General features: G+C 43.0%; 2 protein-coding genes across 2 annotated transcripts; one reads left to right on the top strand and one right to left on the bottom strand.

The window, feature by feature from the left end:
- The first annotated feature begins 7838 nt into the window (after positions 1 to 7838).
- zgc:64106 (uncharacterized protein LOC393348 homolog) lies at positions 7839 to 23241 on the top strand. Its single transcript, XM_067234498.1, has 6 exons — positions 7839 to 8323; positions 9298 to 9537; positions 10579 to 10668; positions 14946 to 15134; positions 21198 to 21307; positions 22550 to 23241. Exons 1-6 carry the CDS (start codon positions 8161 to 8163, stop codon positions 22727 to 22729), a joined length of 972 nt encoding a protein of 323 aa, XP_067090599.1. The 5' UTR covers positions 7839 to 8160; the 3' UTR covers positions 22730 to 23241.
- A 350-nt stretch (positions 23242 to 23591) lies between these two features.
- mlnl (motilin-like) lies at positions 23592 to 25022 on the bottom strand. The gene is made up of 5 exons (XM_067234486.1): positions 24965 to 25022; positions 24553 to 24685; positions 24238 to 24333; positions 23967 to 24069; positions 23592 to 23695 (listed from the first exon to the last, which is right to left on the bottom strand). The coding sequence occupies exons 2-5, from the start codon at positions 24670 to 24672 to the stop codon at positions 23688 to 23690; spliced, it is 327 nt and encodes a 108-aa protein (XP_067090587.1). The 5' UTR covers positions 24673 to 24685; positions 24965 to 25022; the 3' UTR covers positions 23592 to 23687.
- Positions 25023 to 25954: the final 932 nt, after the last annotated feature.

Raw genomic sequence — 25954 nt, 5'->3', positions numbered from 1 at the left:
CCAAATCATTTAATTCCAAATGCATTTTGAGTTTAGTTGTGTCTAACACAACAACCCAAATATTTAGCTAACTAGCTAACTTTAACTCACTATGACCACTGCAGTTGGTCACCTTGATACACAACAAACTATGTCAAACCGTCCGATTACATAAAGATGTGTTTTATAGAAAAAGTACCATAATTAATATACCTGTATATTCTTGTGTTTAACTTTACTTGAGCTTGAGGAAGTGTTAGCTGCAAATACGTGTATATTTGGACGGCTGGCATTGTTTGCCCTCCCCAGAGATGGTAAACATAAGGGTTAATGGAACAAATCCACAATCTCGTGACGTCACGTGAAAACTACAGGTGCGTTCTGGACTGCGGCTGCATGAAACGACTGGCGAGAGTAGCCGCTTGCAGTCGGGGAGTTGTTAAAAACGGCTCTGTGAAGTCGGACATTCCAGCTTTTCGTGGTTTGCTGCATTGACGTCAATCATGGCCAATCAAGCGCTGTTTGCTTACTTTACTTTATTTATAATTAAACTTAAGGCCGCAATATGCTTCTCCGACTCCGTTTACGGATGGGCGGGCTTACGGATACGGACGGATACGGACGGATAGACTGCGTTTATGGTTTCTCCGTAGGCTGTGGGTGCTGAAAACAATTCACCGCCAGAAGAGTAGGTGGCGCAACGTTTTTTTGTAAGTCGTCGTCGAGTGTTTATTTACCTCAAAGTTGTCGTGTGTGAGTCTGGCCAATCATGAAATAGCTGTGTCGTCATTAGAACTAGTGATGGGCATTCCGGCTCTTTTTCGTGAGTCGGCTCGTTTGACACAGCTCACTGAAAAGAGCTGGCTCTTTTGGCTCCCAAACGGCTCTTTAAAAAATAAATGTTTTAACTATGACTTTGACTATGATAGGTGTGAAAACTATTCAAATTAAATTATTGAATGAAATCATCCATCCATCCATCATCTGCCGCTTTTCCAGGGGTCGGGTCATGGGGGCAGCAACCTAAGCAGGGAGGCCCAGACTTCCCTCTCCCCGGCCACTTCCACCAGCTCTTCCTGGGGGACCCCGAGGGGCTCCCAGGCCAGCCGAGAGACATAGTCCCTCCAGCGTGTCCTGGGTCTTCCCCGGGGCCTCTTCCCAGTGGGACGTGCCCAGAACACCTCACCAGGGAGGCGTCCAGGAGGCATCCTTATCAGATGCCCGAGCCACCTCAACTGGCCCCTCTCGACGCGGAGGAGCAGCAGTTGTACTCTGAGCCCCTCCCGGATGACCGAGCTTCTCACCCTATCTCTAAGGGAGAGCCCGGACACCCTGTGGAGAAAACTCATTTCGGCCGCTTGTATTCGCGATCTTGTTCTTTCGGTCACTACCCACAGTTCGTGACCATAGGTGAGGGTAGGAACGTACATCGACTGGGAAATAGAGAGCTTCGCCTTTCGACTCAGCTCCTTCTTCACCACGACGGACCGATGCAGAGCCCGCATCACTGCGGACACCGCACCGATCCGTCTGTTGATCTCGCGCTACATCCTTCCCTCACTCGTGAACAAGACCCCGAGATACTTGAACTCCTCCGCTCGCTTGGGACAAGATCTCCTCCCAGACCCGGAGATTGCACTCCACCCTTTTCCGGTCAATAACCATGGCCTCAGATTTGGAGGTGCTGATTCCCATCCCAGCCGCTTCGCATTCGGTTGCGAACCGCTCCAGTGAGAGCTGAAGGTCACGGCCCGATGAAGCCAACAGGACCACATCATCTGCAAAGCAGCGACCCGATCCTGAGGTCACCAAACCGGACCCCCTCAACGCCCTGGCTGCGCCTAGAAATTCTGTCCATATAAGTTATGAACAGAATCGGTGACAAAGGGCAGCCCTGGCGGAGTCCAACCCTCACCGGGAACAAGTTCGACTTACTACTGGCAATGCGGACCAAAGTCTGGCACCTGTCGTACAGGGACCGAACAGCCCCGATCAGGGAATCCGGTACCCCGTACTCCCGGAGCACCCCCCACATGAGCCCCCGAGGGACACGGTCGAATGCCTTTTCCAAATCCACAAAACATGTGTAGACTGGTTGGGCGAACTCCCATGCACCCTCGTGGACCCTGCCGAGGGTGTAGAACTGGTCCACAGTTCCACGGCCAGGACGAAAAACACATTGCTCCTCCTGAATCCGAGGTTCGACAATCCGACGGACCCTCCTCTCCAGGACCCCTGAATAGACTTTCCCAGGGAGGCTGAGGAGTGTGATCCCCCTAAAGTTGGAGCACACCCTCCGGTCCCCCTTTTTAAAGAGGGGAACCACCCACCGGTCTGCCAGTCCAGAGACACTGTCCCCGATGTCCACGCGATGTTGCAAAGTTGTGTCAACCAAGACAGCCCTACAACATCCAGAGCCTTAAGGAACTCCGGGCAGACCTCATCCACCCCAGGGGCCCTGCCACCGCAGAGCTTTTTAACCACCTCGGCGACCTCAGCCCCAGAGATAGAAGGGCCCCCCCCCGATGTCCCCAGACTCTGCCTCCACGTCGGAAAGCGTGTTGGTGGAATTAAGGAGGTCTTCAAAGTATTCCTTCCACCGATCCAGGACGTCCCTCATCGAGGTCAGCAGCGCACCATCCACACCATATACAGCATTGACAGTGCACTGCTTCGCCCTCTGGCGTCACCGGATGTTGGTCCAGAACCTTTTCGAAGCCGTTCGGAAGTCATTCTCCATGGCCTCGCCGAACTCCTCCCACGCCCGGGTTTTTGCCTCCGCGATCGCCAAAGCCGCCTTCTGCTTGGCCTGCCGGTACACATCAGCTGCCTCTGGAGTCCTACCAGCCGATAAAGTCCGATAGGCCTCCTTCTTCAGCTTGACGGCATCCCTCACCTCCGGCGTCCACCACCGGGTCCGAGGGTTGCCACCGCGACATGCACCGACCGCCTTGCGGCCGCTGCTCCGGTCAGCCGCCTCAACAATGGAGGCCCGGAACATGGCCCATTCAGACTCCATGTCCCCGGCCCCCCCTGAGACATGATCGAAGCTCTCCCGGAGGTGGGAGTTGAAACTCCTTCTGACATGGGATTCTGCCAGCCGTTCCTAGCAGACCCTCACATTACGTTTGGGCCTGCCAGGCCTGACCGGCATCTTCTCCCACCATCGTAGCCAACTCACCCCTCCCGGAGTCACCACCTTACCGCGGTGGAGGGGTTTGCGTGTCCTAATGATCCTGGAAGCTAGGTTGTCGGGGGCTTTATGCCCCTGGTAGGGTCACCCAAAGCAAACAGGTTCCAGGTGAAGGACCAGACAAAGCGTGGCTCAAAATCCTACCATGAAGAAAAAGAACAATGGTTCCCAGTTGCCCCTGCCTCGGAAGCGGATCACCGGGGCCCCCCCCCCCTAGAGCCAGGCCCGGGGGTGGGGCTCGATGGCGAGCGCCTGGTGGCCGGGCCTTTTCCCATGGGGCCCGGCCGGGCACAGCCCGAAGAGACAACGTGGGACCCCCTTCCAGTGGGCTCACCATCTGCAGGAGGGGTCATGGGGGTCGGGTGCAGTGGCTAGCTCTAGGGACATGGAACGTCACCTCGCTGGCTGGAAAGGAGCCTGAGCTGGTGCGCGAGGTAGAGAGGTTCTGGCTAGATATAGTCGGCCTCGCCTCATTGCACAGTATCGGCTCCGGAACCAGTCTCCTCTTGAGAGGGGCTGGACTCTCTTCCACTCTGGAGTTGCCCTCGGTGAGAGGCGTCGAGCTGGGGTGAGAATACTTGTTTCCCCTCTGTTCGGCGCCTGTACATTGGGGTTCACCCCGGTGGACGAGAGGGTAGCCTCCTTCCACCTTCGGGTGGGGGGACGGGTCCTCACTGGCAGCGCAGAGTACCCACCCTTTTTGGAGTCTCTGGGGGTGGTGCTGGAAAGCGCTCCTCCCGGAGATGCCGTCGTCCTCCTGGGGGACTTCAATGCTCATGTGGGCAATGACAGTGAGACCTGGAGGGGCGTGATTGGGAGGAACGCCCCCCCCCCGATCTGAACCCGAGTGGTGTTTTGTTGTTGGACTTCCTGTGCTAGACACGGCTTGTCCATAACGAACACCATGTTCAAGCATAAGGGTGTCCATATGTGCACTTGGCACCCGGACACCCAAGGTCTCAGTTCGATGATAGACTTTGTAGTCGTGTTGTCGGATCTGAGGCCGAATGTCTTGGACACTCGGGTGAGGAGAGGGGCGAAGCTGTCAACTGATCACCACCTGGTGGTGAGTTGGCTACAATTGATGTTTAATGTAACAAAAATTATTTGTTACATTAAACATTTACACAATTTCTGCAGAATGAAACACTTTCTGTTATGTACTGTATTGCAGCTTTGTCCAAATATCTCTACAGACCGTGCAGCTAATTTAATGTTCAACAATTGAATGGGGGCTTATTACTTGAAAGAGGAATTACTGCGTCTTCTCAGTTACACTATCAGGGCTTGGAAATACTGTGTTTTGCAAAAGTAGGCAAATGGCTAGTAGAACATAACATTTTTATAATAATTTCAGTCAATCAAACAGCTACAAGACCCAGTGAAATGTTATATACAGCTAGCAAACTAACGTTAGCTAGCATCGCTAACAACATTGGCTAACTCAACTTCGGTAGGCTATCCTCAGTATTTGCAAGCAAGTACAGTAACATGGCATTTTATTTTGTTTGATTTTAAACTTGTCCAGTGGGGCAGGTAAAACTGGATAATAAAATAAGGAAAGCATTGTCAGATTTGGTCCAAGCTCAAACAGCTGTAATTCAGTCATATTTTCACATATCAAGGTGAAACTTTGCAGGGTACTTCAGGGGGGTGTCACCTTAAAGGCTATTAGGTTTGAAAAACCATCATTCAAAATGACATTTGATTTAGTGACACAAACATATTGAGGCAATGTGGACATTTACATAAATACACCCCTTTCAGCCATTTTGTATTTGATTCAACTGTCTTAACTAAGGTTTTTAAATACATCAATGATACATATCTGTACAAAATTCCAAGTCAATTAGATCTTTGGTTAAGAGAAGAGTAATTTTGAAGGTTTTCCAAAATGATCACTGTACAGGAAAATCCATCATGGTGGACCTTATGGGTCCTTGAGGCTTTTTTGTTCCTCATGAAAAATGAGGCATGCACACCAAGTTTCAGAAGAATTGGAGCAATGGGGTGGAAATGCCATCACTTTGAAAAGTGGACATTTGGGCGTGGCCTGTTGCACCCCCTATGGTCTGATGTGGGCCAGTCTGTGTTTGGGCGGTATTTGTGGCATGTTGTATCAATATGCCAAATTTCAAAACGTTTTACCAATGTGTTCATGAGATAAATGACAATAATAATAATTATTGGATAATAATTATTCCTCCTGACGGAGGAATCCTAAATATATATGACAGAGAACAATGATTGAGCACACCCAATTATTGGGGGAGATAGTTTTGGGTATGTTGACTGGAGTTAACAGAATAAAATTGACCGGACTATCGAGTAGGCCTACCTAATCGGAAATGCAACACCACCAACATCCACCGCCTCAAGCCGAGGGGTGGAGGTCTGGTTTTCACCCCTGCAGAGTTTTTAAAAGCCTTACATAAACCGTGCTGAAGATTGCTGCCTCTCTCTCTCTCTCTGATATAGTTTCTTTAAGACATGAGACGGGAGTCAGATGGCTGAGCGGTGAGGGAATCGGGCTAGTAATCCGAAGGTTGCCAGTTCGATTCCCGGTCATGCCAACTGACGTTGTGTCCTTGGGCAAGGCACTTCACCCAACTTGCCTCGGGGGAATGTCCCTGTACTTACTGTAAGTCGCTCTGGATAAGAGCATCTGCTAAATGACTAAATGTAAAAACATACTTTTGAACTAGGTGGCATATCTCTCATTGTAAATAAAAGGTGTTTACTAGAAGTTCAAAATATGGATCTGAAGTTGCTTGACACAGTTTTGCATTGTAAACTTTTGGTGTAACCCTACTCCTAAAATCTGTTTTTCTGCTGGCGTCCATTGATTCTGTGGACGGGAAGTGGGGGAGGGGAGGTCAGATTAAACCCACCCCTTTCTTGAAATGGTGAAGGTTTTACATTCTTAAAAAGAAAGAATGCACTGGTGAGCTCAGCAACACCAAAAGACCCGGAAGACCACAGAAAACAACTGTGGTGGATGACAGAAGAATTCTTTCCCTGGTGAAGAAAAACCCCTTCACAACAGTTGGCCAGATCAAGAACACTCTCCAGGAAGTAGGCGTATCTGTGTCAAAGTCAACAATTAAGAGAAGACTTCACCAGAGTAAATACAGAGGGTTCACCACAAGATGTAAACCATTGGTGAGTCTCAAAAACAGGAAGACCAGATTACATCTTTGCCAAAAACATCTAAAAGAGCCTGTACAGTTCTGGAACAACATCCTATGGACAGATGAGACCAAGATCAACTTGTACCAGAATGATGGGAAGAGAAGAGTATGGAGAAGGGAAGGAACTGCTCATGATCCAAAGCATACCACCTCATCAGTGAAGCATGGTGGAGGTAGTGTTATGGCGTGGGCATGTATGGCTGCCAATGGAACTGGTTCCCTTGTATTTATCGATGATGTGACTGCTGACAAAAGCAGTAGGATGAATTCTGAAGTGTTTCGGGCAATATTATCTGCTCAGATTCAGCCAAATGCTTCAGAACTCATAGGACGGCGCTTCACAGTGCAGATGGACAATGACCCGAAGCATACTGCGAAAGCAACCAAAGAGTTTTTTAAGGCAAAGAAGTGGAATGTTCTGCAATGGCCAAGTCAATCACCTGACCTAAATCCAATTGAGCATGCATTTCACTTGCTAAAGACAAAACTGAAGGGAAAATGCCCCAAGAACAAGCAGGAACTGAAGACAGTTGCAGTAGAGGCCTGGCAGAGCATCACCAGGGACGAAACCCAGCGTCTGGTGATGTCTATGGGTTCCAGACTTCAGGCTGTCATTGACTGCAAAGGATTTGCAACCAAGTATTAAAAGTGACAATTAGATTTATGATTATGTTAGTTTGTCCAATTATTTTTGGTCCCTTAAAAAGGGGGGGGGGCCACATATAAAATGTGTTGTAATTCCTACATCGTTCACCTGATTTGGATGTAAATACCCTGAAATTAAAGCTGAAAGTCTGCACTTAAAGCACATCTTGATTGTTTCATTTCAAATCCCTTGTGGTGGTATACAGAGCCAAAATGATGAAAATGGTGTCAATGTCCAAATACTTATGGACCTAACTGTATATGTTTAGGGAGTCAGGTGGCTGAGCGGTGAGGGAATCGTCATGCCAACTGATGTTGTGTCCTTGGGCAAGACACTTCACCCTACTTGCCTCCGGGAAATGTCCCTGTACTTACTGTAAGTCGCTCTGGATAAGAGCGTCTGCTAAATGACTAAATGTAAATGTAAATAACCCCAAAAACATTGCGGGTAGCCAAACATGAAGCGTGCATTGTGAAAAGCAAATAAGTGCCAATGGGAATAACCAGAAGAGCAGGTAGGCTAGTTAAATACATTACAATTTAACGACATGAACATCGAAAGTGCTCTCGAAAGAGAGTGGAGGAAAGCAAGCAACAATAATATATTTCAAAGTGAGCACAAGTAGTTCAATCAGTTACAACTAACCAACAAGTCCCTCAATAAGTGTCATTGTGTTCCTGGAGGAAATAAACTAACATCTGATCCAACAAATCTTTCCTAAGTACCGTTGTACTCCCGGAACAAGTGCTTTAACTTTTTTAAATGTGTATTGTTTGACGAAATAGAAATGTGTCTGTGCCTCAGCTATTAGGGAGTCATGTTTCACATCATGAACAATTGACCGCAATGCACTCCCAAATGATTCATGGCACAGAGAAATAATTTCCACATTAAGTGTAACGGTGATAACCTCAAACTTTATTGTAGTGTTGTTATGTAAATGTAACAAACGTAGAAAATAGACTTTGAATTTTACGAATTTTTTCCACTTCCCATGTCGGAAATAAATTACGCTTGCGATTTACGCAGCAGTATTTGGTGAGAGACTCGGAATAGAGCGTCATACATTTCGGTCAATTTAGACAGTTCTAAAAGGATTGATCTAGTTAAGCATCCTAGGGCCAAAATATTAGGGTTTTGTGGATTTTTCTATGTCTCCGATTTGGAACGATATTTTTTCGAACCCACTATGGGCTGTATCGACGGTGATTTTGGGGCTTATAGTGCGGTCACAGAGGAGAGGATCGTGGGACCCGCGTGCCTGTCCAGTGCAACTGAAAGGGAAGACGGCTATTGTCACTGGCGCTAACACAGGTATAGGACTACGATCCCACATATTATGTTCATAATGACTATAGTGGTCAAAATGTATTCACACTTGTTGTCGTATCCTTAGTAAATTTTGGCTAATGATTACAAAATGAAATGTAATCAATCAACAGCAATATGAAGAATATTAGTCTTTCGCATACTGGTTGAAAAAACTGCAATAAATGTGAGACAAGTATTACAGGTCTACATATACACAAACAAATATGCCACTAAATGATATGCCCTCTAACCACAGAACAGTATTGAAAGAATTTCCCATCCTCATAGTCAAGTAAAGTACAAAGTTTAAGCATAATGATTGAAGTACAGGGCAACAAATAGGGAGATGGAGAAATTAATGTTTGCCGCATATTTTGGTTCCCTTTTCAGCGAACATAAACAATCCTTCAGTTATTCTCTCCTTATTGCTAATGGAAAAGGGGGTTTGTTTCATGTGATGTCATTACATTTGATCTGCTCCAGCTGTGGGTGCATGTTCTAAGAACCAGGCTAACGGGAAGTGCTTAGTGCTCGGACTTTTTTTTCACATAAAGTTACTGTCGCTGAATTTTCAACACTTCTCGTATATTTGTATTCCATTCTTGTTTTATATGTTTATTCAAAGCTTCTGTGTGGCTTTAGTGGCAAAACCTCTCTGGCATGAAAATGGACTTTGACTCTTTGCAACCTTTACTCAAGATGTCTAAATGCTCACACAGACTCACATGTGAGAGCCACTACTTAAAGTTCTTGTTCTATTGATCTCCTTTATTACAAAATCCCACCTCTCTGTTTCTCCCACTCTGCCTTATCTACCTCATTACGCCTCTCTCACTATTACCTTGTTACACTGTTATACATTCTAAATACACTCTCACTCTTTCTCTTGCTATCCCTCTCTCTATATAATTTGCTCACACACTTACAAACATGCATGCACATACACCCCCTCTTTGGCTCCCTCCTACCCTTATCAGGTATAGGGAAGTTCATCGCCTTGGACTTTGCACGGCGTGGGGCAAGGGTCATCTTGGCATGCCGGAACGAGGCACGTGGAACAGTCGCACGGGATGACATCCGGAAGCTCAGCGGAAACGGCAATGTTCACTTGCGCCTGGTGGACACGTCATGTCTGGACTCAGTGAGGATGTTTGCGGAGGGAGTCCTCCAGGAGGAGAAAGACCTCCACATTCTGGTCAACAATGCAGGGGTCTCAGGTGAGCGTCAGGGAGGCCAACTAGAGAACACTGACAGATGACTCTTTTTGACTTTCTTTTCATAATTAGGAAATACGAAAAACACATTTAAGGAAGATAAGGGGTTCCTCTCAATTCTCCTCTCAGCTTGAAGTGGACAGCTGTGTACTTTACCTTGATGTAATAAAAAAAAAAGGAGCATTAAAAGGAAGATGGAGGAAACACTCTAGCCCAGGCTGGTTCTGATCCCGTGGTTTTAAAGTGTGCCCTTTGTAGGGAGTGTGCTGGGATGCACAGAAGAAGCCAGAGTATGTCCCGGGGCCATCTCAGCACACACACATGCACACTAGGCTAGAACACATGTTCACCCTTCAAACAATCTGGAACTGTGCTAATAGTGTGTGACTGTTTGTCTGTTGGTTTCCCATAAAGTACATAAACAACTTGTTCTCTGCAAGGTCTTTCTGACTCAGAGTCGACCAGATTCTATCAGAGATTACAGCTACTTATCTCAGGTTCTGACAAGGCTGTTAAGTGGAAATAATAACAATGAGCTAATACTAAGCCTATACTGATACAAGATCTCAAGTTTCCCACCATGAATGTCTAGATCATCTGCTGCTGATCTTATTTATTTTATGTATTACTATCTCATTGCCTGGTATATACTCATGAGATCTAAAGATAACACTGTTCATTTTTGACTTAAGTAAGCCTTTTATCAACCAGAAAGCATCACCTAAAATGAGCTTGACGTTTTCATGATTACAGAAACATGTTTATGTGTGTGTGGGGGGGGGGGGGGATCAGACCCTTTAGTACCTTAAGTCTCCCACAATTTCTCTTATTTGCACCATCACAGGTCCCCAGTCAGGGTGGGAGAACAGCATTTACCGATAAGTAAACAGGAGGAGGGCACTCAACATGTTTCTTTATTATTTTCGCAAATTTCTACACGGATTGGAGAGCCGTTTAGGGTTTAGTAACTTATTTTGCGGTTCACAGTGAACAAAACTGTTTTATTATCATGTCTTGCTCTTGTCATTGTGTCTAAACATGCAGGCTTGCCCAAAGCAATCACGAAAGATGGCCTTGAAGCGTCTTTTGCCACCAACCATGTGGGCCCCTTCCTCCTCACCAATCTTCTTCTAGGTGAGACCCCAAGGTCCTCCTCTGTACATAGCTTTGCCATTATACTCCAGTTATTTTGTTTATTTATGATACATGTATTTAAAATATATATTTTTCAAGTACAAATTAGTATACAGTGATGGAAATATCTGAATATTTTGTATCAGAATTCTTTAATGTTTTGTATTTAGTATTTAAAAAATACTGTGTGACAGGTCTACATGGTGACATAAAAACTAGTGCACAGTGCCAGTCATGCAGTCGGTGATGTACACACACACACACAGATGTCTGTAATCATAGACAGGGCACATCGCCTGTGATGCAGCCCTGGAAAACAGTTTTTTCCTGAGTGGCTTTAGTGCCTATGTAACGGATGTGAATCGGTGAAACTCACTCCTTAAGTATGTAGCAGGCCACCTGCGCCAACGAAGAGCTAGATTTTTGTTGGCGTAGCTGGTAGTGGTCGCGCTTGGCAAGTCAGAGGTGGCGTGTTCGAGCCCAGCCAGTGGCGAACATCGGTCCGTAGACCTTGGTGACAGAGCGTGGCCACGTCTGTTACATACTTGTCACACCTACATTTCTCATATCACAATTGAATTCTCAAAAGTACTTGTTCAGTCTCCACACTATCAAGGCACATCATAAAATCATATTTTGTTATTATTTTGACCAAATTGCTGATGCTCTGGTACATTTATGCACATGATTATGTAGCCTAAAATGGTCTGCTGTTTCTTACATTATCAACGATTTATATTATGTTGTTCAAAATGTATTGTATTGCTTCTCCGTTAAATAGTCTTAACCCCACAAACATTTGTTACGGTGTAGTACAGTGTACCAAAATGAAGCACATATTTCCGAACGTGAAGCTGTCATCTCTTGGGTCCTGAGATGGACACCTGTAAAATGATAACTTTTCACAGTGCCCGGTTCCCAAGCTAATCGTTCCCCCCCCCCCCCCCCCCCCCCCCAAACAAATCACTATAACACCTTCCCAGACAGTCAAAATCTAAACATATTGATGTTGATGTTTTTAAGTGCTAACATTTATACAGTTGTTCTCAATTGCTAAAACATTAAAACCCATTGGCTGAACAAAGTTCTCAGTTGCCTGAACTCATGTAGCTAATTGTGCCTGTCTGTTGTCAATACCTTAAACCATTTCACATGGTAAAACACAATTTGCAGATCTCACTTAGAATTTTCAGCAAAACTCTAAACACATTCTCATTTTTTAAACACATTCTGCACTCTAATGCACATGGTCATCCATACTGGTAAACACAAATGGCAACAATCAAATACAAATAGAGAAAACATGTAATTGACTAAACACAACCACTCAAAATTGATATCACTTGTTTCAAATGATGTGACACAACCAATATAAGCCAGTTCAGAGAGCAAACAGGTTGTTGAAGGTGGGAAAATATTGCTTGTGATGTCGACAAAGTGCTCTGGCCTAACCCAGCCCAAAGACAAGAAGAAGCACATTGATCACATGTTTACTTTGATTTTTGTCCCTTTTACGTAGTATTGTATACTGTAGTACAGTGCATTGTAGGCGGTATACTGTACAATGAACAAATTGTATGGCCCTGAACATTGTACTTTCCATTTGTTACAGTAACAGTACTGACTGCTCAATAGATCTTGACTGGTTGCAGGTTCATATCAACAAAGAACAAGAGTGAGTTGTGAGTAGTGAGATGCAGGGTACAGTACTGTATAGGGGTACAAGGAGGAGAAAGAACAAACAAATTTCAAAGAGCAAAGCAGAGTAGTAATTTCTGATCAATTTTGAGCTACTATGATAAAACATGTTTTTGTTCATCAAAAGACAATGACGGATAAATATGAAATTTGATTACGTAAAAATGCTTGATAGTGTATATCATTTTGATCACTTTGTTTATGCAGTGTTTGATTTTGAGCACAGGTAAATCTGTTGAGGCGAAAGTTTCATTTTGCAAGAGGATTCAGAGGTTTTGTAAATTGTGCTTGAAGATAAGGTTTTGTGTTTACAGTTTTGAGAAACTGGGTGACTGTTTCAAGAAATGTCTTTTAGCAATTCTGAAAAACTGTAAATAATTAATTGCTAAATGATTGTACCCTAATTGAAATAGCTGTTTAATAGGATCATGATTTTGCATACCATTGCATGAATGACTGACACAATCATAAATATAATAATAATAATTAACAGTCAAATTACTAATTACATAGAAACGAGTTGCTATGAATAACGGTACCATCAATTATCTTCTTATGAATTACTTGTTTGTCACTGATGCAAAGTAGGCCTTTCATTATCAAACACCAAGGAACTAAATTAGGAAACAATTATCATTAGCAAACCGTTAGTTACAGTTTTTCACAATTGCTAAAACACATTTCTTGAAAGTGATCAAAATGATATACACTATCAAGCAGTCAGTAAACAATACACCAAAAAATTTAAAACAGATTGTTCAAAACATATAGTTATTGTCTTTTGATGAACAAAAACATGTTTTATCATAGTAGCTCAAAATTGATCAGAAATTACTACTCTGCTTTGCTCTTTGCAATTTGTTTGTTCTTGTACCCCTATACAGTACTGTACCCTGCATCTCACTACTCACAACTCACTCTTGTTCTTTGTTGATATGAACCTGCAACCAGTCAAGATCTATTGAGCAGTCAGTACTGTTACTGTAACAAATGGAAAGCACAGTGTTCAGGGCCATACAATTTGTTCATTGTACAGTATACAGCCTACAATGCACTGTACTACAGTATACAATACTACGTAAAAGGGACAAACATGTGATCAATGTGCTTCTTCTTGTCTTTGGGCTGGGTTAGGCCAGAGCACTTTGTCGACATCACAAGCAATATTTTCCCACCTTCAACAACCTGTTTGCTCTCTGAACTGGCTTATATTGGTTGTGTCACATCATTTGAAACAAGTGATATCAATTTTGAGTGGTTGTGTTTTGTCAATTACATGTTTTCTCTATTTGTATTTGATTGTTGCCATTTGTGTTTACCAGTATGGATGACATGTGCATTAGAGTGCAGAATGTGTTTTAAAAATGAGAATGTGTTTAGAGTTTTGCAGAAAATTCTAAGTGAGATCTGCAAATTGTGTTTTACAATGTGAAATGGTTTAAGGTATTGACAACACACAGGCACAATTAGCTACATGAGTTCAGGCAACTGAGAACTTTGTTCAGCCAATGGGTTTTAGTGTTTTAGCAATTGAGAAAAACTGTAAACATTAAACTGTTGGTAACTCTAAAACTAACCTTCATCTGGGTGATCACTGGGGTGTGTGAATATTTGATCTGTTAACTGGTTGCATATGTCAGATTTACAATAAAGTGTGCTTTCCAAACAATTAAATCTGCAACACGATAAAATGTCCTAAAAGTGAAGGAGAATTAATACTTTCGTAACCGTTGTATGTAGGGTGTCTCTAGCCAACGTTTTTCAGGATGGTAACATGATGTCATTTGATTCCTGAAGCTCACAACCAAGCTCAGAAAAATACTATCAGTACAGGCACGCCAGTGATGGGAAACAATGCCTTACCACTATCTTTTACAGTGTTTCTTAACCGGTTTCTAAGTACAAATTGATCGACCTGCCACTAACTGGTTTCACCAGGTTAATTTCCATGTTGAATGTGAAAGGAAAACAAGTCAGGGGAATTGATCCAGTTAATCGTTGATTCAAGTGACACATTTGATACATGTTTTTATTTGAGCATTTGGGAACCTATGTAAGATGTGTGAGAAAGTTGATGTATTTCATTCATTCTCATTTCAAACTGTGAGGTTGGAAAGGGGGATTTGTGTGAGTAGTTTTATGGTTGAAAAATCACGTATTTTCTCTGTGTGTGCGCATTTTCTATTTTGTTTCAGACGTTTAACTAGGCTATAAAATAGGTACTTTCGTTTATTTATGTCTTAACCCTTGTGTTATCTTCGGGTCATTCTGACCCATCAGTCATTGTGACCCACCGTTGTATTGCGACAACTTTACCGCATACAAAATCAAAGTGAAGCATTTTCTTTAAACCGGTGGGCTGTCTCAGACCCCCCACATTGCGAAGGTTAAAAGAAAATTATTTTTATTTGTTTTTGTATTGGGTAAACACAACGATGGTTCGTTATGAACCTTTGGGTCATGTGACCCGAAGGCAGCACAAGGGTTAAATAAAGTGTCCACTTACATGATAAAAATGTTATGAGGTTTTACTGCTACAAGACATCTACAGTACATCATATTCTCCCTCTCTCACACAGACATTATGAAGCGCTCGGCCCCAGCGCGCATTGTCAACGTGGCATCAGTGAACCACTGGAGAGGCAAGGTGGACTTCTCCCACTTTCACGGCGACAACCTCACCTACTTTATGGACAGCGTGTACAACCACACCAAACTGCACAATGTTCTGTGGACCAATGAGCTTGCACGTAGGCTGCAAGGCAGTGGTAGGCCTGGTTCAATTTTTAACAATACATACTTCCCACAGTGAAAAAGGCAATTGTTTATCTTGCCAAACAGTCTAATTAAAGGTTAGAACTCACCTTTTAAACTCCACAACAAATCCAGGTAGTTGATTTGAGTATCTGAGTACCCAACTGTGTATCCGGGTCTTGGAACCATGCCATAACTATCTGGAAATGTAGTTCTCCCATGTGACTCATGTTTCCTCTTTGTTAGATGCTGTGTCAGTAACTGGAAACCACATAATTACACAATTGTACTCATTTATGAACTTACTGTGTAGAATGAGATATTAGCACTAGATGTTTCTGTGTGACACCCCATGCACTTCCGTGTCAGCTCTGGCTAGCATTAGCTGTCATGCTAGTGTAAAATATAAGGGTAAAATGTTGTTTTTGGCAGTCCCATTGTCATGGTTGGCTCAAAAACCATGTTAAATAATAGGAGGTAAAGGCAAGAATTTGCATACATTTATTAAAATAACCAAAAATGTCAAACAAAGATGAAGTTGGGGAGCGTCAAGCATAGGGAGAAGAGCTCCCCTCTCTCCACCATGGAAAAAGTGTGTCGCTCTCTCTCTCCCCCCCCCCCCTAAAAACCAGGTGCAAGTAGGAAACAAAACAAAATAATTTAGGCAACACTCTCCCCCAGCACCAGGATCCTGCATAAGGAAGAGGAGAGAAACACCACAGGTCACATTAACGGACATGCATAACAGCACAACCGCAACCAAATTATCTGGGGCCCGTTCGTCATAAGGGTTGAAGCTAAGTTAATCAATTGTCCCTTTAGTCCGTTAACATTAGCGAGATGAGTGAGAACAGCAAATATCGGTTCGTCAACGGCTGATCCGCATCCAAATCATGTGGTTAATTTCAATCAGGCTAAACTTATCATGGAAATTGCACGTGCACGTCCTACTTCAAAAGGCAGGAAAGGTCGATCACCAAAACCGTGATTTTCTAACGGTATGATGGCGGAAAAGACGAAAGAGAGAGCGGTGATCGGCTATTCTCGCCATCCGAGCAAACTATTATAATGAGTCTCTAGACAATAAGCATATAATCATGGCTAAGTCAAACACTGCCACCGGTGTTTGGGAAATGTATAGGCTCATCTTAAGTGCCTCATTACCCCAATCAGATCACATTTCTTTAATTGTGCCTGCTGGTATAGGCTTAATGGAAATTAATAATCGAATGAGATCTTGCTAGCGAAAATAATGATCTCAACTTTCAGAATAAGTAGGCTAAATAAAAACAAGGCGAAAGAGTATCTAATTGATACGAATTCATAGACAATTATGAGGATACATGTAGGCTACTGCGCTTATATCATGTACTATATATGTGTATATGCAGATAGGCATATGTGTAAATTCCTCTTTGATGTCATTGACTGGGACATGGCCAGGGAATATGATGAATTGATTCATCAGCTGGTTAAGCGCCAAGTACACTTTTCTTACAGCAACGCATGCTGCGGCTTTGCCAATGTTTTCTGCATCGCCTATACTGTATAAAAATGTAGCCTATAGCCTACCTGACGCAAAAAACCTCAAGGCTATGCAGTCTGAAGCACAGTTAAAGTTTCAAGTAGCTTTATTGTCAATTCTTCACATGTCAAGACATAAAAAGGATTCGATATGACGTTTCCCACTCTCCCACAGTGAAACATATAAAAAGCACAGGCACAACAGATAAGAAAAGACATTTCGTAAAACATAGCGTTACATATTCACATACAGCAGCATAAGCTCATAATAAAGCATAAAACTTGTTGCGGCGTGTGATATTTGCAATGTACGGCCCGAGAAGGTCTTGCAAATAAATGAGTCCATGTCGGCTGAATCGATATCGCTCAAACAAGAACTCATCCGTGTGAAATAAAGGATCTTGTCAATCTCGAAGAACTCTATTGGTATGGAAAGCTAATCGAACTAAATTATAGCTCCTTGGTCAACTGGGTCTCTCAAAAAGGGAGCTGCCATGTTATTTTCTGGGGGTGTGGCAAGCTTATCCAGCTACACTTACATTAGCCTGCTCTGGAGCAGGTTAGTGCTAATTGATATATTACTATGGTGATTTATCGAAAGTTGCTTCCACGAACCAAAAAGAGGGGCGTTTTTTTATCTTAGCCTGAAAATTAGCTCGCTAAACCGCTTAGCGAGCTACGACGAATACCCCCCTGATCCCTTAATGTGGCACGTCCAAACAACAACACTGACATCAGAGACAACCTAATTAATCTTTGATCTGGGCATGTTAGAGAGTTGTGGTCAGGAAAGATAACCGGCACACCTGAAACCATACTTTAGCCAAAGTCTCCTTTTCGATCACTGAGTAGTTAAGCTGATACTTGTTAATTTTCCTAGAAGGGGAGCAACAACAAAGGAAAAATGTCTTCATAAACTGAAGTATCCTACCATCCCCAAGAACAGCATCAGCTACTTTTTTGTTATGGGCAAAGGAAACGACTGCACAGCCAGCACCTTGGCCGCACTTTGTCATCAGTCATGCAGCAGCCAAATGTTCAAGCAATAAACGGCCAACATGTTTGTAACAACTGTCACTGTAGACCACCACATCATCCAAATAGACAGCACAACCTTCCAAATCACCAACCACCATGTTCATCAAATGTTGGAACAATGCTAGTGTGTTTCACAAGCCGAAAGGCCAGATGGGATAATAAATTGTCCCTCAACCCTGCCAGAGGACCACTTACAGAATGTGTAAATACCAAGTAATTGGGGCTAAATCTGGTGCTCTCCTGGGTTAGCTCCCCGGCTGCCCACATTAACCACAGCAATCCTTCCTCCCATTCCCTGCCACATGTTGTGCAGATGTGCACGGCAGTGAAAGTTAGAACCTTGATCACTTTGAACAACCCTGGGAATGCCTAAAGATGGAAATAAATAGTGAGAGTGCTTTAACCACCAGGTTGTTATTGACCGCAGGGGATATGCAGCTTGGTGTTTGGTGGCCTGACACACAACAGTTAAATGATACTTTGTTCCTGACCTAGATGGAGGTAGAGGTCCAACACAGTTGGGTGCAATGGGGCAGGCTTAACCTGGTTTGGCTTGCCAGTTGTTCAACATGTGTGGCAAGTTCTGGTGTATCCTGACAGGTCCTTTTTAGCCGAGGCCAACAGAAGTACCGTGAAATAGGGTCATTGTCTTCCTGACCTCCAGATGACATGGCTGCTCATGAGACAGCCGCAAAACCAAAGTTGCGAAAGTAGTTTGGTACCGCAATTTGAACATTTTCATTTCTCACACCAACCTCACTACAAGGCAACCATTTCCTCACCAGCACACCACTGTCAAGGAAATAGCCATGCGCCTTGTTATTCAGCTCTGCAACAAGGACCCTGTTCTCCAACAGCCACTTAATGGAGGGATCTGACTGCTGTTTCGCTACCAGCTATGCACATGAAACAGACAATGGAAAGTCAAACAAGTACACACATGGTTCTTCCATCACACTCACTTATCTGGTTCACCACCAGCACGAGCCCCAGCACATGGCACAACGCATGCTGGACACACATCCTGGAAGTCACGTTCACTGTTAAACACATGGACTCTTTCCACCGGTAAAGACAGGCACACTGCAATGCACACCTCCGCCTGAAGCATATCTGAAAAGAGATTCAGCCTGTGCATCGGAGCAGACAAGACAGACAAACCCATACCCAGAACAAGAGCTGAATCACCAGTATCAGTCTCACCTGACAAATCAGAACTGATGCCAGGATAAAGGAACCCGATGCGCCTGTGTCTCTCAGGATTGTAACTGTCACCTTCTGACTGCGTCCTGTCAGGGAAACATTATAAATATTATAACATTATAAACTCATTATGATCAATATCAATATGGCAAATAAGCATCACCACAAGGCACCCTCTCATGCACTTAAAAACAAGCTAGGACCGAAACTACACTCACCACTGAAGCAGCTAAGGCTACAGATTTTACATTGGTAAATTGATCAGTTCAGAGTCCAGTTAGGAATTGTATTTTTGAACTGTTCCAAAACAAACAAGATCACACAAATCATCAAAAGTTTCAACATCAGAAACTGCACCAATTAAAGGTATTCAGCAAATCAAGTGAACTCAGGAAGTGGAGGATAGACGGTCCTACCATTTCTTTTAACTGCTGGCGATAAGCCTTGGAATCCATCTCAGAAACCTTAAGAACAGCTGCTTTCACTGATGCGTTACTCAAATTATCCAAACCCTTTAAAGACTAAGCTGAATATGCCTCCTGTGCATGCCCAGTCAGTACACACTATCATTCCTCTCAATTAGAAAACCTGATGCTCTAACTTTTCATGCTCCATATGCAGCAACAGTAACCCTCGGCTGTTCAAAGGATAAATCACTGCTTTAACTTAATGGCGAAGACAAACCAGCATTATCCTCAACAATACCCCCCGCTGTGCAAGGCAACACATCCATCTTAAACAAGTTAACCTTTCAAATATACATAATTGTGTTCTTTAGCCGTTTTGTCACCGATGACAACCTTGTAGTTGTCCACAATCTGCTCCTTTGCACATGCTTCCAAAGACAATTCACAATCTCAATCTGAGTCATTTTACAAACCCCGGACCAATAGAACGCAGTCAACAACTGGATGGAGGCTGGATGTAGAAATGACAAAACAGGAGAGCCCTCTATCTGGCCAACCAGAATTAGACCAACTCATCCCTGGTCTTCATGTTGTTACTTGCGGTGGGTACTTATGTACTATAGACCGGTAGTATGGAGAATCCACCAGCCACTGGCAACCACCCCACAGCCATGCTCCCTAGACAAAGCTCTAACTGCATTCACCTCAACACTACTAAAACAGCAAACCCGCAAATCTCAAAGGAGCAACGCTGCTACGCCTACAAGGGGAAAACTGTTTTAGCTCCAAAACAATTACACACCAGCATGTCAACACTCACCGTCCTTCGGTCAAACAGGTCTTCAGTTACGCTTATACCCAGCGAACGAGGCAGACCTTCCAACCTCGTCACTGGTTGGTCCATCCACTTAAATTGACTGGGAAACTCCCACAATCAACAGCACCCAGACTGGTTCCAACACAAACTAGATAACCAATTAAATACATACAAAACACCCAAAGAAAACAATCCCAGATGAGCCCCAATTTGTCATGGTCGGCTCAAAAACCATGACAATGAACAGAAGGTGACACAAGAAGATGAAGCATAGTTAGCATTAGCATTAGATAGCATTTCTTTGAAACTACCAAAACTGTTGACAAAGATGAAGTTGAGGAGCGTGGCGCATTGTTAGAAGAGTTTCCACCCTCTCCGCCATGAGCATGTAGGGTGTGCTCTTATAGTACTGGGAACACCAGGCCCAGGTGTTCCCAATAAACGACGACCTGACCACACCTACTGTGCATCTGCATCTGCAACACAAAGACAGACAAGCAGCCAACCCTACATAGCCAAACGAGGCAGGGTTGTCACACCCTCAAGATATCGAATATCTAAGACTCTTTAAAGCTACAATAGATAACATTATAAAATACATTTTATATTAAGGATACAGCAGTCCCAGAACTTTTATGTTTTCCTCCAGCTCGATTTTGAATGATTCACAAAATAAGCCACGGAGGAAGGCCCATCTCACCGTGGTGGTACATCATTGGCTGTAAAGTAGCGGGCCACTTCAAAATTTGACATGCCACTGGCACGGAGCTGTGTTACTAGACAACTGTCAGAGGGCCTCATTAGCATACACATCCTATAACATACTACTGTACCTTTAACCTTTTATAAGACACGTGTCTCTGCCTTTGGCCAATCATTTCACTTTATTTACATTTTCATTTAGCAGACGCTCTTATCCAGAGCGACTTACAGTAAGTACAGGGACATTCCCCCCGAGGCAAGTAGGGTGAAGTGCCTTGCCCAAGGACACAACGTCATTTTTGCACGGCCGGGAATCGAATCGGCGACCTTCAGATTACTAGCCCGATTCCCTTACCGCTCAGCCTCTCTTTTTCTCTGTCTGCTAGGGGTGGCAGCCAACTCCCTTCACCCTGGTGTGATTATGACAGAGGTGATGAGACATTATAACGTCCTGGTCCGAATACTCTTCAACCTCATTGGAATCTTTTTTTTCAAGGTAAGCACCAGAAATTCTACAAGTGATCTTGGTTATAAACATGTTATAAATGTTTATCATCTGTTAAAACTGTTGTTTTAATAACCAATAATTACATTAATTATGAAATGTAATGAAACACTAGGTGTATGTGATTGACTGTCCATTACTATACAGTGTAACTGACACAGTAATCCATATATATCATCAGTGGCACACAAAAGCCGCAGAACACAATGAGTTAACCCAATCCCCTCAGTATACCAGCTGCACAAATCTAAACGATACCACATGTTAGTCCCATACCACATAAGAAAGTCTATATTTCCATGCTGTATAAGGATGAACTTGAACCTTGACAAAGGAATCTGGAGTAGATTTGCAACTGCCTGTTACCTCTGGAAACCATTTCCAAGATGTTATCTTAGCAAAAAAAGGAATGGAACACAGAATCTGTTGTGCATGTGGGCATGCACATTTGTTTGAATATAACTAAAAAGTGATATTGTGAAACAATGGAACAACGAATGGTGCCAAAGAAAAGTAATCAATAAAAGAGTGTCCAAATTACCTAACCAAAATATGTCCCTATACTAAACACATGAGGTGGCACTTGTTCCTTACATAGTTATTATAAATAAGTTTGCTACGTGATGGATATATATACATATGGGCAGCTTACCTATTCCAAAGCTCCTGTTCGAATGAACAAAAACAAACGAAAAGTACAATACCATGTATTGGCATAAACAATAGACAAGAGGATGATACAATTAACACAGACAAAATCTCAAAACAGAATAGTCTAGAAACTAGCACAAACACGAGAGACTGCAGAACAGAGAACAGGTGAGGTTTAAATGAAGACGGATGAACAGTGGCTGGAAGCAGTTGCGCTGCTCCATTGCTTGTAGCAGTTGCTATCAACTCCATTGCTTGTACCAGCGCACAAGCAATGGAGTTGATAGCTAATCACAGACTGACACCTGAATGTAGCCATGAGGGTGATGGGAGAAACAGAAGGAAGACAACACACGGCACACAACCATACAGACAGAGACAGAAATATATTAACATGTGGCCATAACACCAAGGCATACATAGCCCTGTGCCACAAGTCTCCTGTTGTTAGTGTGTTTTACTTCCATGTACACAAATGTCAGGCGGAGGTTAGATCTTCTTGCATGAATGTGTGTACTCTGCCTATCAACCCATATCCACCTATAACCATCATCACCATGTCTTATTTTTTCCCCTACACAGTCCTCTGAGGAGGGTGCAGTCAGTACCATCTACTGTGCCGTCGCTGAGGAAACGGAGGGCATCACCGGAAAATACTTTGACAGTGATTGCTCTCTGGTACTCCCTGCTCCCTTAGCCAGAGACTCAGCCCTTGCTGCAAAGGCCTTCGAGTACTGCGAGAGATTGACATCCAAACTCTGATCGAAACGACCATTAAATCTAGCTACCAAAGTTAGCATTCAATTTTCTAATAGTTTAAGATTGACATTTTACTTGGGAAGCCCATGTATGTGTATAATACAATTTTTTTAAGTATTTGAAGAGCAAATTACTTTATTGTGTCAATATACCAAAACTTTTGTTTTTCTTTGTTTCGTTTCATTTAGAATACTTGCTATTTGAATTTGATCATCTGGGCATAGGGATAGAACTTCTTAATAACTACAGACGGTAGCTTAACTATAATTAAGATTCTGTTTTGAAATTGCAGTCAATATCAGTTGGAACATGTCTCCCTGAGATTCTGGTTGAGCCATATTTTTATTTTTTTATGCATTAAGTTTTATGCATATTTACATAAATGTTATATACCTGTGGCAAATGTGTAATGTGTTGTATATCGTTAAACATATCCTCATGATACATGTTCCTATTGCTTAGTGACAATTGATGGTGAAATATACCAAATATTATTTTAATTAAAGATATCTGCATCATCCAATCCATCCAATCATCTATTGGTCCAATTTGTATAATACTGATGCGTGTATTATATTCACTGAAAATTCTCTGCCTTCTTTTAATGTGTTGGTCATGGAGTCAGTGCAGTATCTCTTGAAACTACAACACTGAAGAACACTCACTTACTCGAAGTTCTGTGAATGGTTGGATTCAATTCACTCTTATCTGGATTTCCTATGTTTGTGTGCATGATTGTTTAATGGGAGGAAGTGTGTGTCTGCCTGGGAGTCTGTGCCATTACTTCAACAGGATGCTAATAGGACTCCCAGCTTCAAGATAATTACCCTACTTGCTTCCAAAGTATTACAAGGAACCATTGTTTCAAATTATAACAGATGACATTGCTTTATTTATCATTGAGACCATACCAAAATATCTTTCAGTTGTTTTAGCCGTAGAATTCTCTCTCTCTCCCTTCCTATTTGGCTGCAGGAAGAAAAATACATTATAAGCTTAGATGCAAGGAAGATGCCTTATAATGCTTTGCTTTGAAATACAAATTCAAAATAAAAACATTTCCGCCTGCTCCTAAATGCACAACGTTGTCATTTCTGTTGATTCTGGCCTAAGATGATGATTTTCTCAACAATTGGGTAGAAAGGAAAGGAACTACTCCTAAATTGCACAACTGACCTTGAGGCACTTATCAAAGCAAGTATTACACAAGGGAGTATTGGAGCACTGGTTTGGAAACTACCGTTATCTGGTTCCTCCATTAGTTCTTGTAGGACCTCCAGCACAGGAGCTACCTGGTCTAACTGCTTGGCTGAGAGCTGCATAGAAATCTCCACAGTCTTCTCCTGCTCATGCAGACATACAGTCAAACACACAGGTAGAGCCTTTGATGAGGGGAGTATAGCATGACTGCTTGTACAGGATTGTTTCAAATTCTCACATTTCCAATGTTCCTTTCGCATAGCATGTGCATGCATGTGTGCGTGAGTGCATGTGTGCGTGCATGCACTCACAGGGTTTCCAGCTCCATCCTCTTTGGGAAGGTGTTGGTTGGTCTCAATCTGTCCATCCTCTGACCGAGGCTCCATGAGCTTCCTCCCTTCTCTTTCCTGTGACAACAAACACACACACACAAATGCTCAAATGAACCTTATTTTCTAATACATATAAGGGATGATTAGATTATTAAGAAGTATTATGTTCTTATCAGTATTCAGATTGCAGTTCCATGGGCGTATGTGAAGCCCTCTGTGACATTGCTTTTAGAAAGGGCTATTCAAAATGTATTGTAAATATAATGGCTTCTTCAATTGACTTTGTCAATGTACCTTTAATGCCCTCATCTCCTGGGGGCTGAAGAAGGTGATGTGTCCTTCAGCCCGTTGGGCCATCATGACCAAGAAGAACGCCAGCACCAGACAGCCTATCACCATTCTGCTCATGCCCATTTTCTGCTTTGTCCTGTGCCAAGAGAAACACACACAAACAAATACACAAGCATAGATGTGGAGGAAAGAACACAACACAATTACAGACGTACACAAGCACACACACACACAGGGTGAGTGAGATTACTGCAGCCACCTTAAAGCAAAAGGTCACATGTGTTTTCAAGTTTCAGATACTTTTAGCTATACATAGGTCCTGATGAACCTGATACATGAGACTGCAAAGGGAAACTTGATACAGAAGGAAAGAAGAGGAAAAGACAGAGAGGGAAAGAGAGAAAGTCCAACTCACGTGCTGTTGTGGAAAGCTCTTGGTCAGTTTTCTTTGAGTCAGTCTACCAGTGATACTGTGTCTGTCAGCCTGTGTGCAACCCTACTGTTTATATGGACCCTCCGTCAATTTACTGACCACTGACATCTGCTTCTCGACAGCCTCCATCCCGCTGTCTCCTTCACCTCCATGGAAACAAAGGCATTTTGGCTAAATCTATCTTTTTATTGGGGGGTTGAGGTGTTTAGGAATATTGAATAGATGTAACAGATTTCCTGTTGTGGAGTGTTTTTTTGTATAGATGACACCTTTTATTTGTTTTTTGTGTGTGTCTGTGATTGTTGGTACGTTTGCTTTATATTATGTATTAATTTAGCAGATGATGTTATACAAAGTGACATGGATATAAGTGCAACAGATATTATGGTACTAGAAGTGTACACTTCTAACACAGTAATGTGGTTAAGACCAACAAACAGTGTGTTACTATGTACAGAGCAACAACATCATATTACAAACATAACATTCTCTAAGGTGATAGGATCTGCACAAATTCAACGTTCGGCAGATTTTGTATTATTAAACAGGTACAGTCTTCATGAGTCCAAAAGTCTCTATCCTGGACTCACTAAGTACGGTGTGTGTGTGTGTGTATGTGTCTGCGTGAGTGCCTGTGTGTCCCTGAGATCCTCCCTTTTGGGTTCCCTCTCAAAATAAGGTGGTAATAAATTCTCCTCTTAAGTCATGTCCTGCTCACTGTGACATTTATGACCTGGCTTAGTAACACTCCTCCGTCACATGGAACAACATAAACCTATCGCTTAGTAACAGGCTGCTCAAGATAATTTTACTTCTACTATTTCCTGTTATAATACTTATTTCATTTCCTAGAACTTACCCCAGCATTGGCTCAATTTAGAGACCTTAAGAAGAGTATTCAAATGGACTCATAGCAATTGTGAAACTCACATTTTATTTGGAGAAAATGTGTGTATGTTTTCTGTTTTTGAG

The sequence above is a fragment of the Osmerus mordax genome, chromosome 1, assembly GCF_038355195.1.
Source record: "Osmerus mordax isolate fOsmMor3 chromosome 1, fOsmMor3.pri, whole genome shotgun sequence".
NCBI lineage: Eukaryota > Metazoa > Chordata > Actinopteri > Osmeriformes > Osmeridae > Osmerus > Osmerus mordax.
The sequence above is the reverse complement of the archived record's forward strand: the minus strand, read 5'-3'. Positions and strand labels throughout refer to the sequence as shown.